We start from the raw sequence: 12,134 nt of genomic DNA, 5'->3' as shown, positions 1-12,134 counted from the left end.
AAAGACCATGGCCAGTGCATTCCTCTGTAATCAAAAGCAAAGGATGAAAAGTAGGAAAGTGAAAAGAACAGTAAGATGTCATATGCATTAAATACCTCTAGACCCATTTCACCTCGGGCCACTCTCCAAGCCACAGACCCAGATATTCTTCCACCAAGTTCTCCAGGCTTAGGAGTTTTAGGAGATATAAATTCAACAAGTTCCACAATTATCCTCTGGAGAAGTTCTTTTCTTCGGCTTTCTGACAAAGATAGTTGTCTCTGCAATTCATATTAAAAATATTAGTTGTTAAGATATGCAGAATGTTGAGGTTTATCTTGAAGCAAGAATGTATTCAGAACATTTGCATTTTAAGGGGACATTGAAAAAAATGACCAATGTAATTTTTACAAATACTTTTGAAAATAAAAAGGACTCTTTGTTTCCCAAATAAAAAGCTTATTATAAATGTTCACATTTTCTGTTGAGAGATCATTTAATAACTGTTTCCATATTTACATGGCCTCTCCTGACTAGATTTGAAATGGGAACAGCAACTTCTGTTTCTGGCTATGATGGACTAGCTATGACAAACCAATTCATCTGTTGAGAAAATCTACAAAAGCTGAGGAAAACACAGACACACACATACATCTACATGTAAACATCTATTTGAGTGCATCAGAAAGCTACCAAGGTAACCAAAACTTGAGAAGACAAGACCCTAAGAGCAGAAATGAGATGAAGCAAACCTAGTGGTGATGCCTCTTTTCCCTTTCAGGCAATTGCCAATGTTTAAGTGGCAATGATGAGGAGAGGTTGAGAAGTCAAGTACAAAATTGTGGGGAAGGCACTGAAAAAGGAAATAGAATTTGTTTTTAGCAAACTCCTGGTGCTACTGCTGATGGGTTTCAGTTCCGAGCTTGCCAAGGTGAGGAGTCCTAGTAACTATCTGAAGGGTTACAAAGGGCAAATCCAAAGCAGACTGAAACCTCATCTTAAATAAACTCCATACATGATTAGATTAGGGTGACCTGCCCTTTCTAATTGTCTGTCAGAAGCAAAATTCGTTGCTTTTGCTTTTCATAATTATGCGGAAAAACTCATGCATATAGTAAAAAAAACAAAAAGCCACTCACAAAGTATAATATAGAAAGCGAACCTTCCACCTTTAATACCCAGTTCCTCTTCTCAGAAGTAGCCAAGGCTAACAATTTCCTGTGCACTATTTCAGAAATTCCATAAATGGATAGATATGTGTGTGTACATGTCATCATACTCAAGACACAACTAGTTAGATGAATAAAATAGCACTTTATGTCAAGTACTATACATATAGAAATTTGTTTTACAGAACTTTGAGTAAAGACATGCCGATTTAATTAAAAATGACAAAAGTAAAAACTTAAGTTATTTTACTTAAAATGAATCCTCAAATTTTCAATGAATAAAAAGATATTTACCCTATTTAAGTATCTTAGATTGTCAAATGACACTATTTTTAATTTAAAAAAGTTAAAAACTGGCTATGGGCTGGGGGACAGGATTTTTGAATGGTTATATATTCCTGAGTGCTTTGGTGTACATCCCAAAAAACCAAAACAAAACAAAACGGAGGGAATGGAGGTAAATGCTGTTGAATGATGATGCATGGAGGGGACTGTAATCATTGCAATGAAATGAGATACGATAGGATGAATGCAAAGGCGATGTTCTCCCATGCTCACAATATAAACTTTAAAAAAAAAACCCACAAAAAACTGGCTATGTTTGATGATATTAAAAACCACAAATATTGAAAAAAAGCAAAAAACCCCACAAACCCCACAAATACCTAAAAGAAGGACAAATCTCAGTTATATACCTGCTTATTAAGCCCATTAATAGTTTCTCGAAGTAATTCTTCTTTAACCTCAGTTCTTCTAGAGATTACCTCTTGATGTTTACAAGAATATCGCCAAGTGACATCAACCACCTCAAACAAATCACAGAATATAAATTATCACCATTAATATTGATTTGTCACATACTATATTTGCTAGAATAAACACAATTTCTAAATACAAATTTAAAAAACGATTCTATTTGTGGTGCTGTAGGATAAGCACTCGACTACAAGGTTGGTCTGAACCACAAATTGGGCAGTTCAAACTCACCAGTCACTCCTCAGAAATGCTTACAGGGTCGCTATGGGTCAAAACAAGGAACTTTACTAGTGAAGTGGTTACAAGTTGGGCCGCTAACCTCAAGGTCAGTAGTTGAAAACTACCAGCTGTTCTCTGGGAGAAAGATGAGGCTTTCTGCTCCCCTAACTATTTATAGCCTTGGAAACCCCCTATACATGGTCGCTGTTAGTGAGACCAACTCAACAGCACATAAGCAACTAACCAACATGGGTCACAATGACACGACAACACTTAACAACAACAATCTTTTATTTAAAATTAAAACCTGTGAAATATATGAAAAAAAAAAAAAAGTGTTTTCTATTCATTTTATTACAGGTATACTTTTCAATAAAGACCAAAAAGATGATTGTTCAGAGCATAAACTTTCTCTTTTTTAAAATTATTTACAAAACTAAATTTCATAAAAGTTTTTGTGACATTTAAAAACTGTTTCTATTTTTAACTACTGTTATATTATAGAACTTTTTATTGACAAAGGTGCAAAGACAATTCAATGGAGAATTGACAATCTTTTTAACAAATGGTACAGAAACAAGTGATTGTTCATAAGCAAAGAATGAACTTCAATCCATACCCTGGACCATATACAAAAATCAACTCAAAATGGTTTACAAATCTAAATATTAAAGTAAAATTACAAAACATCTAAAGGACAACATACTGGGAATTTTTTGTGACCTTATGCTATGCGAAGATTTATCAGACACACCAAAAACAACAATCCATTAAAGAAAAAAAGGGATAAATCGGACATTATGAAAATTTAAAATTTTTCTTCAAAAGTAATTGTCAAGAGAATCAAAAGACAAGCCACAGAGAGAGAGAAAAATCATTGCAAAGCATGTACCTGATAAAGGGCTTTTATCCAAGTATGTAAAGAGCTCTCAAAACTCAACAACAAGAAACCCATCTAAATATAAAACAATTAGCAACAAGGGCACACTGATTGTAAATAAGCACATATAGAGATGTTCAATATTAATTTATTAATAGCAAAATGAAAATCATAGTAACATACCACAACACACCTATTAGAATGGTTAAAATGAAAAACTCTAAACTTACTAAGGGAGCACAATGGCTCCATACAAAAAGCACTGGACTATAAGCCACAAGATCGGTAGTGCAAACCCACCAGCTGCTCCTGGGGAGAATAATGAGGCTTTCTAGTCCATCAGATTTACAGCCTCAGAATCACTACACAGGGTCGCTGTTAGCAGAAGCTGACTTGAAAGCACCTAACAACAACAATAACACTTACTAAGTGTTACGTGAGAATATAGAGAAGCTGCTGTGAACTCTTATATACTGTTGGTGAAAAGTAAAATGGCACAATCAGTTTTGGAAAACAGTTTTCCAGTTCTTGAAAAGTTAAACATACACTTACCATGTGACCCATCCATCCTAGTCCTAGAGATTTACCAAAGATAAAGAAACTGTATGTCCATATAAAGACTTGCACATAAATGTTCAGAGCACCTTTATGTGAAACAGTAAAAACCTGGAAACTACCCAACTGTCCATCCATCACCAATAAATTAACTTTGATATATATATATATACACACACACAATAGCAACAAAAAGGAATACACTATTGATAACACACAATTACATGGATCAAACTCAAAATTATGAAGAAAGCAGAACCCACTTCCGTGCAAGATCATATACTCTATGATGCTATTTATGTACAACTCTAGAGATCCAAATTAATCTATAGTGACAGAAAGCAGATCAGTGGTTGTCTGGGAAAGGGCAGGGAGACACAAGAAAACTTCAAGAGACAAGGGATATGTTCACTAGCTTAACTGTGGTGGTGACTACCAAGGTATAACCAAATGTCAGAACTTAATAAACTGTAAGCCTACACATAAGCAAGTTAGCGTATATCACTTATATTTACACAAAGCTGTTTAAAAAATGAGAAATGACATATTTTATATGTTGTTGTTGTTAAGTGCCATCAAGCTGACTTCGACTCAAAGTGATGCTGTATAAGATTTCTGACGAGCGCTGGGGGGGTTTGAACTGCCGACCTTGTGGTTCGCAGTAGGTGTTGATCCTACAGCACCACAACAGGGGTCCAGTGTGTGGTGCTGTGGAATAACACACTGGACCGTAGGCCAGTTTGAACCATAAGGTTGGTGGTTCAAATTCACCAGCTGTTCCTTGAAAACCCCATATAGGAGAGCTATGAGTTGGAACGGACTTGACAGCACTTAACAACAACAGACAATATAAAACAGGGACTACCACTTGTCTGTAAGGAGCTCTGGTAGCGTAGTGGTTACGAATCGGGCTGCGAACCGTAAGGTCAGCGGTTTGAAACTACCAGCTGCTCCGCGGGAGAAAGATGAGGCTTTCTACTCCCGTAAAGATTTACACCCTCGGAAACCCTGTACAGGGTCGCTATGGGTCGGAACCGACTCGACGGCACTTAACAACAACAACAACACCACTTGTCTGTAAGTTTTTTATACTGTAGTAGCTTGTGTGTTGCTGTAAGGCTGGAAGCTATGCCATGAATATTTTAATCAGGAGGATTGCCCATGGTAGGCAGGAGCATCCAGATTAAGGCAGACTAAAAAGGAGGAGAGGTGGACCATTACTGAATGATGAGCCACTGAAAACCTTAAGGACAGAAGTGGAACACTGTCTGATATAGTGCCAGAAGATAAGGCTCTGAGGTTGGGAGGCATTCAAAATGTGACTGGGAAGAGCTATCTCTTCAAAGTAGAGTGTACCTTGATGACATGGTTGAAGCAAAGCTTTTGGAACCTTCATTTGCTGATGGGATAGAATTCAAAATGAGAAGAAACAGCTGCAAACATCCATTAATAATCACAACATGGAATGTATGTATGAAGAATGAATCCAGGAAAACTGGAAATCATCAAAAATGAAATGGAACACATGAACTGGTTATCAGTGAGCTGAAATAGACTAGTATTGGCCTTTTTGAATCTGACAATCATATGGTTCACTATACTGGAACAACAAATTGAAGATGAATGAGATCACATTCATTGCCAAAAAGAATACCTTAAGATCTGTCTTGAAGTGTCATGTAATAGGTACCCTGTGATAGGAAAATACTCATATACCTAGAAGGAAGACTAGTTAGTACCACTGTTATTCAAATGTATGTAACAACCACTAAAGCCAATGATGATGAAACTGATACATTCTACTAACTTCAGTCTGAAATTGAACAAACATGCAATCAAACATACTGATAATCATTAGTGATTAGAATGTGAAAACTGGAAACAAAGAGGAAAAATCATGTTAGAAAATATGGCCTTGGTGATAGAAACGATGCTGGAGATCACCTGATGGGAAAAGAATTTCCCAAGATCAATGACTTGTTCAATGCAAACACCTGAAGGACCGCACCTAAAAGAACACACAGGAATCAAATTGACTACATTTGTGGCAAGATGGAGAAGCTCAATATTATCAGCCAAAACAATGTCAAAGGCTAAATGTGGTACAGACCTGTTAATTGGTCATATGCATGTTCAGGATGAAGCTGAAAAAAATTAAAATAAGTTCATTAGAATCAAAATAGGAACTTTAGTACATCCCACTTGAATTTACAAAACATCTCCAGATTTGATGTATTAGACACTAAAGACCAGAAGACTTGTGGGATGACATCAAGAACATTATACAGGAAGAAAGCAAATGTTCATTAAGAAGACAAGAAAAGATCAAAATGAATGTCAGAAGAGACTCCAAAACTTGTTCTCTCCAGTGCAGAGATAGTAAAGCAAATGGAAGAAATGAGGAGGCAAGAATTGAACAGAAATTTTCAAAGGGCAGATCAAAAAGATAAAGTAAAATGAAGCATTTCTCCAGCTGAAAAAAATAAGGAAAAATTCAAGCTGCAATTCTAATACTGAAGGAATCTATGAGCAAAATATTGATTGATGCAAGATGCACGAAAAGAAGAAGGAAGGAATACAACTATACCATAGTTGGTTGATGTTTCACCATTTTAAGAGGTACCATATGATCAAGAACTGATGGTACTGAAGGAAAATGTCCAAGCTGCACTGAAGTACTGGTGAAAAACAAGGCACCAGAAATGAAGGGGTTATAAATTGAAATGTTTCACCTAACTGATGCAGTGCTGGAGGTGTTCGTTGTCAATGCCAAGAAATTTGGAAGACAGCTACCTGGCCAACCAACTGGAAGAGCGTCATACTGAGCCCATTCCAAAAAAGGTGACCCAATGAAATGTGGAAATCATCAAACAGTATCATTACTATCACATGCAAGTAAATTTCTCTGGAGGTAATTTAAAAAATTATTACTGAAGTACATCAATAGGGAGCTGCTTGAAACTCAAGCAGTATTCAGAAGAGGACATGGACAAGGGTATTATTGCTGATCCCAGTTGGATTTTGGCTGAAAGCAGACAAGACCAGAAAAGATGTTTGACTTGTGAGTTATTGACTGTGCAAAGGCATTATGAACAACTATGGATAACATTGCAAAGTGTGGGAAATCCAGAACATATAATTGTTTCCCAAAGGAACCTGTACATAAACCGAAAGACTGTTGTTCGAACACAAGGGCATACTAAATGGTAAAAAATCAAGAAAGATGTGCACCAGAGTTGTATGTTTTTACCATATTTATTCCACCTGCATACTGAGCACATAATCTGATGAGTTGGATTGTATGAAGACGAAAGTAGCATCAGGATTGGAGGAAGACTCATTAACAACCGGTGATAGCAAGTGACATAATCTTGCTTGCTGGAAGCAAAGAGGGAGGACTTGAAATACTTACTGATAAGGACCAAAGACTACCCAAGGATTACATCTCAATATAAAACAAATGAAAATCCTCACAACTGGACCAATAAATAACATGATAGATGGGGAAAAGACTGAAGTTGTCAAATAGTTCATTTTACTCTGATCCATAATCAACACTCATCATAGAAGTAGCAGTCAAGAAATCAAACCACATATTACTGAATTAAGCAAATCTGCTGCAAAAGACCTCTTTAAAGTGTTCAAGAGCAAAGATGTCACTTTGAGCAATTAAGGTGCTCCTGACCCAAACCATGGTATTTTCAACAGCCTCAAATGCATATGATAGTTGGACAATGAATATGGAAAAATTAACGCATTTGAAATATAGTGTTGGAGAAATATATTGAAAGTACCATGAACTGCCATAAGACTAAATCTGTCTTTAAAAAAGAACAGTCAAAATGTTCCTTAGAAGTGAGAATGGTGATCCTGTTCTTTTGGTATGTTTTCCGAAGGGACCAGTCAATGGAAAAGGACATTATGCTTGGTAAAATGGAGGACCAATGAAAAAGGAAGATTCCCCAACAAAATGGAATGATCAGTGGCAGCAACAATGGGCTAAAACAACAATGATTGTGAGGATGGCACAAGACTGGGCAGTTTTTCATTCTGTTTTGTACAAGGGGTTGCTACGAGCAGGAACTGGCTCCATGGCACCTAACAACAATTCTTGGGGATTTTCTTTCTCCTATATTTCGTACCTCATCTTTAGAGAATGCTATCACATAGGAGATCTTCTTGCCCCATCCTACTTCATAAAGGAGTGGTTTGTCACAGACATCTTCACAGGCATCACAGTGTAGCCACCGCTGCTGAGACGGAGAATAGACTTCTGTCCAGACATGGTCTACTCAAATGGGGGACAAAAAAGCAATGGGAACAAAAAAAGAAAAACAGCTAAGTTTATAAAGTCAGAATGATTTACAATAACAATAATGCAAACTTTGAAGTTCAGAATCAAATAATAAAGTAATTTCTCATATGCTAAATTTTAATAAACTTTTTGTGGTAGACGAAGACTCTAGAACACTTGTATTTAAATTTCTATTCCTTTGAAATTATTGAAAATGTACTAATCTTGTTTTGGAATATTTCTTTTAATGCACCCAGTTTAAAGTTAAATTAAAAATAACATTTGCCTTAACTCCAATGTCACACATTGAACAACCTAAAAAATACTGGACTTAGTTTGCCAATGCCAAGGTGTAAACAGCACTTTTGAAACTGTCTTTCAGACTCAGAACTAGGATGAGAATTAACAGAGGTTTTCTATATATGATTGTAACAAAAATGTAACTATTAAGTGAAGGTTTTATTTTTCTCTCAAAAAAAAAAAAAAAACCACAGGTAAAACTTTTAGAGAGGGAAATGAACTGAATATGTACGATAATATAAATTTAATATGGTCTTACTACATTTTTATATATTCATATTTTAAGGTTGCTAAATTTTTTTTTTTTAAACAGGAAGTATTTTAATAGTTTTTCTTAGAAAAAAAATTTCAGTTCACAACATTTCAACAAAGTACTTACTGGTTGAGAGCAGTTTCCAGGAGATAGGGAATTGGGGAGTCAATAGGAAATGCTGGTATCCTGCTTCACTACAAAAGCATGGCATAGTCACAAATGGAGACTTCAGGCTGCAAAGCTAATACCAGAACCCAGTAGAATTGACACTTGTTCCTCTAGAGTTTAGTGTCCTTCCTGTAGTCTTCCCATATCCCACAGAAATGTCACATGTAATGCCCAGTAGCAACTAACGTAGGCTCCATGTCTTCCCCTTGAGTAGGAAAGGGGATGAAGAGATGGTCACTCCTGAGTCTCCATGCTTTCCTCTTCCTTTCCTTGAGGTGGTTCTTCTGTATTCTCCTCTTCCTCTTCTCCTTCCTTTTTCTCTGGTGGCTTCTCATAAGCTTTCTCTGAAGGTATCACTATCACTCCATCCCAGTTAGATATTTCAGAAGCAAGCTGGCTGGCATCATCACCCTCTTTGCCAAGGATCTTCCTGAAGCCTCCATGTGAAAGGATTCGAACCAGAGACTGAGCTGTGTAACCGCTGTTCCAGGGTCATGACTGTGTACTCTGAAGCTGCCACTCTTACAGGCATCAGTGATACCCACTGAACCCGGCAGGAACAATCCTACAGCCAGACTCTGTAAGCAATGCCTGTATGCCACATTGGGGGCCATAGGCTGTCTGATGGGGTTTTTCATCGTAGCACAGTGCCCCAGCAGGCCAAGAATCCAAGCTGTGAGGGGTTCAAAGCCAGGAAAATGAATCCTCAAATCCTTCAGCAGTCTAATGAGAACTTTAACTATGGACTGAGAAGCATTTTCCTCAAACCAGCGGGCATGCTGGATAACTGCTAAGGCACTCTGCAGTATCTTGATATCCAAACGGAGTTCTGGGTCTAGTTTTCGCAGATTGGGCGGTACTGTTGTAATAGGAATCTTCAATGTAGCAACAGAGGAACTGATCTCAAAGCCAGTTTCACCGGTCAGCATTGTCAAAGCTTCAGAAGGATTCTATACTCTTAGGCTTTCTACAACTTTGTTCCCCAGGGCGGGCAGCATCAGCTTCCAATGCTGCAAGAATCTTTAGGATTACCACCAAGTCAGCCACACTGTGTTCCGTAGTCAACGTTCCCTTTTTATATGATCCTACCTGTCGCACTTCTTCAATGTGCACTTCAAATGTCCCTGGAGCCACAATCAAACTGTCAATCACATTGTTTACTTTTGTCACCAGAAAAAGGATAGAAGCCTGTTCAGCAGAATTAGGAGCAAGGTCTTGATTCCTCTTCAGCAAGTCTCACTGAAGGATGTTTCATTAGGTGCTGGCTTGACTCAGGGAAAAGTCATCTCACACAAATAGAAGTCAAATGGGATATGAGGTACAAAGGGCCTAAACCCTCCTCCTGGGCTTCCTCTGGAGCCAAAGTGCCCACCCCGACCTCGGTTCTCTGTCACCCCTCATGGCCCGTAAATCCCGACAATGTAGGATACATCAACTGCCCCTTCCTCGGACAGTTACTAATTCTTTTATACTAATAACTACAAAAAAGATTTCTATAACTCATTTTTATGTATACTATCGATATAAAAACACCATTACTATAAATGCCATTTATTGTTGTAAGCACCATCAAGTGGGTTCTGACTCATCGCAACCCCAAAGAGGGTGTCTAAGGAGCAGCTGGTGGGTTTGAACTGCTGACCTTGTGGTTAGTAGTTCAGTACTTATCGTATAGCACCACACCAGGATTCCATCAATGTTATGGTAAACTGTCATGATATAGTGTCAATAAAAGAATGTTTATAGTGCAAAGTACCAGGCAAAAAGCCAGGTGTATTACAGACACCTTGTGATACATACCCGTTATAAAACCTGTGACATTGGTATTTTCGTTATTTTACAGAAATGGAAGCTCAGGCTATTAAGGCTGGAATGTAACAGATGAAAAATGATAGGGGCAGATTATAAACCCAAATCTTTCAGTGTGCAAAACCCCACTGCTCTAAATTCATATCATGTTCTGTACCTGTGTAATCCCAAACATAGCGAGCTTCAAACCCCAAAGCTCGGCAACACAGTGTAAAACAATTGGCCCACTCGCCACAACGTCCACATCTTGTTTCCAAAAGTTTCTCAGGGTTGTTGTACCTGGTTTAAAAAAAAAAAAAGGTTTGATTAATTATCAAAATTAAGGATTTAAAAAACTTTGTATTATCTTTACACTAACTTGTTATGAGATTTCTTAATTTCTCATGCATTCAATAAATATAGATTACAGAGCCTAGAATATGGGACATTGTTCTAGAACTTTGACGAGAACAGAAAAATTAGACAGTGATCCTGTGAAGGTTTACTGAGAGAGAGAAGGCACTATTACAAATAAAGTGAATAAATTGTCACACTATGAAATAAACCATCTAGTAGGTCAGATTTAGTGTATGGGAAAATAGTTGGGGAGACATAACTTGTTTTTAAACTGGGCCTTGAAGGCCAGATGAGATTCATACAGGCTGAGAGTGTCTAGGAAATCTGCTTTAAGCATTCACATTACTCTATTATGTATATAATCAGATTATTATTTAAAACTCAACAACTTTAACAATCTGCTCACTACAGATCTGGCTTAGTTTAACTCAATTTTATTAGTGTTATTCTTTTGTTTCCAAGGATAATTTTAATTGAAGTTTGAGTCTTCTGAACTTCTTACTGGTACTTGCTAATTTGTAAGTTATTTTTTGGAATATATTTCCAATATTCCTTTAAAAAGTTATTCCAGTTATTACTTGTACTAATTTTAGTTACTTATTGGACTATTTGTTGTTGTTGTTAGGTGCCATTGAGTCAGCGACCCTATGCACAGCAGAAAGAAACACTGCCCGATCCAGGGCCAATCTCACTACCGTTGCCATGATTGAGTCCATCAATTCTGCCACTTGGCCAATCTCATTGGGGGTCTTTCTAGTTTTCTCTGACCCTCCACCTTACCAAACATGATATTCTTCTCCATTGACTGGTCCCTCCTGACAATATATCCAAAATATGAGTGACGAAGTTTGGCCATGTCAGATTCTTTGCTCAGCATACAGGTTGAATAAGCATGGTGAAAGAATACAACCTTTTTGCACACCTTTCTTAATTTTAAACCATTCAGTGTTCCCATGCTCTGTTTGAACAACTGCCTCTAGTTCCAGGTACAGATTCCTCATGAGCACAATTAAGTGTTCTGGAATATTCATACTTCGTAATATTGTCCATAGCTTATCATGATCCACACAATCAAAAGCCTTTGCGTAGTCAATAAAGCAAAGGTAAATATCTTTCTGATATTCTCTGCTTTCAGCCAAGATCCAACGGACATCAGAGATGATATCCCTCATTCCATGGCCTCTTGTAAATCTGGTTTGAACCTTTGGAAGTTTTCTGTCGATACATGCTTGCAGCAATTTCTGTATTACCTTCAGTAAAACTTTACTCGCATGGGATATCAAAGAGATTGTCCGATGATTTCTGCATTCTGCTGGGTCATCTCTCTTTGGAATGGGCACAAATACGGATCTCTTCCAATCAGTCGGCCAGACAGTTGTCTTCCAAATTTCTTGGCAGAGATGAGTGAGTGCCTCC

At 37.4% G+C, this 12,134-nt stretch overlaps 1 protein-coding gene and 1 pseudogene across 1 annotated transcript in view; both read right to left on the bottom strand.

Annotated features, from left to right (window-relative positions):
- NGLY1 (N-glycanase 1) overlaps positions 1 to 12,134 on the bottom strand; it is a 99,404-nt gene that overhangs the window by 16,431 nt on the left and 70,839 nt on the right. Inside the window, exons 6-9 of the mRNA XM_006851618.1 lie at positions 10,540 to 10,661; positions 7,701 to 7,846; positions 1,844 to 1,954; positions 96 to 260 (exon numbers count right to left, since the gene is read on the bottom strand). Of these exons, the coding sequence (XP_006851680.1) occupies positions 96 to 260; positions 1,844 to 1,954; positions 7,701 to 7,846; positions 10,540 to 10,661 (544 nt within the window). The remainder of the gene's footprint in view (positions 1 to 95; positions 261 to 1,843; positions 1,955 to 7,700; positions 7,847 to 10,539; positions 10,662 to 12,134) is intronic.
- On the bottom strand, positions 8,808 to 9,974 carry LOC102829399 (annotated as a pseudogene).

The sequence above is a fragment of the Chrysochloris asiatica genome, unplaced genomic scaffold (assembly GCF_000296735.1).
Source record: "Chrysochloris asiatica unplaced genomic scaffold, ChrAsi1.0 scaffold00030, whole genome shotgun sequence".
NCBI lineage: Eukaryota > Metazoa > Chordata > Mammalia > Afrosoricida > Chrysochloridae > Chrysochloris > Chrysochloris asiatica.
This window is presented reverse-complemented; position numbering and strand designations above follow the sequence as displayed.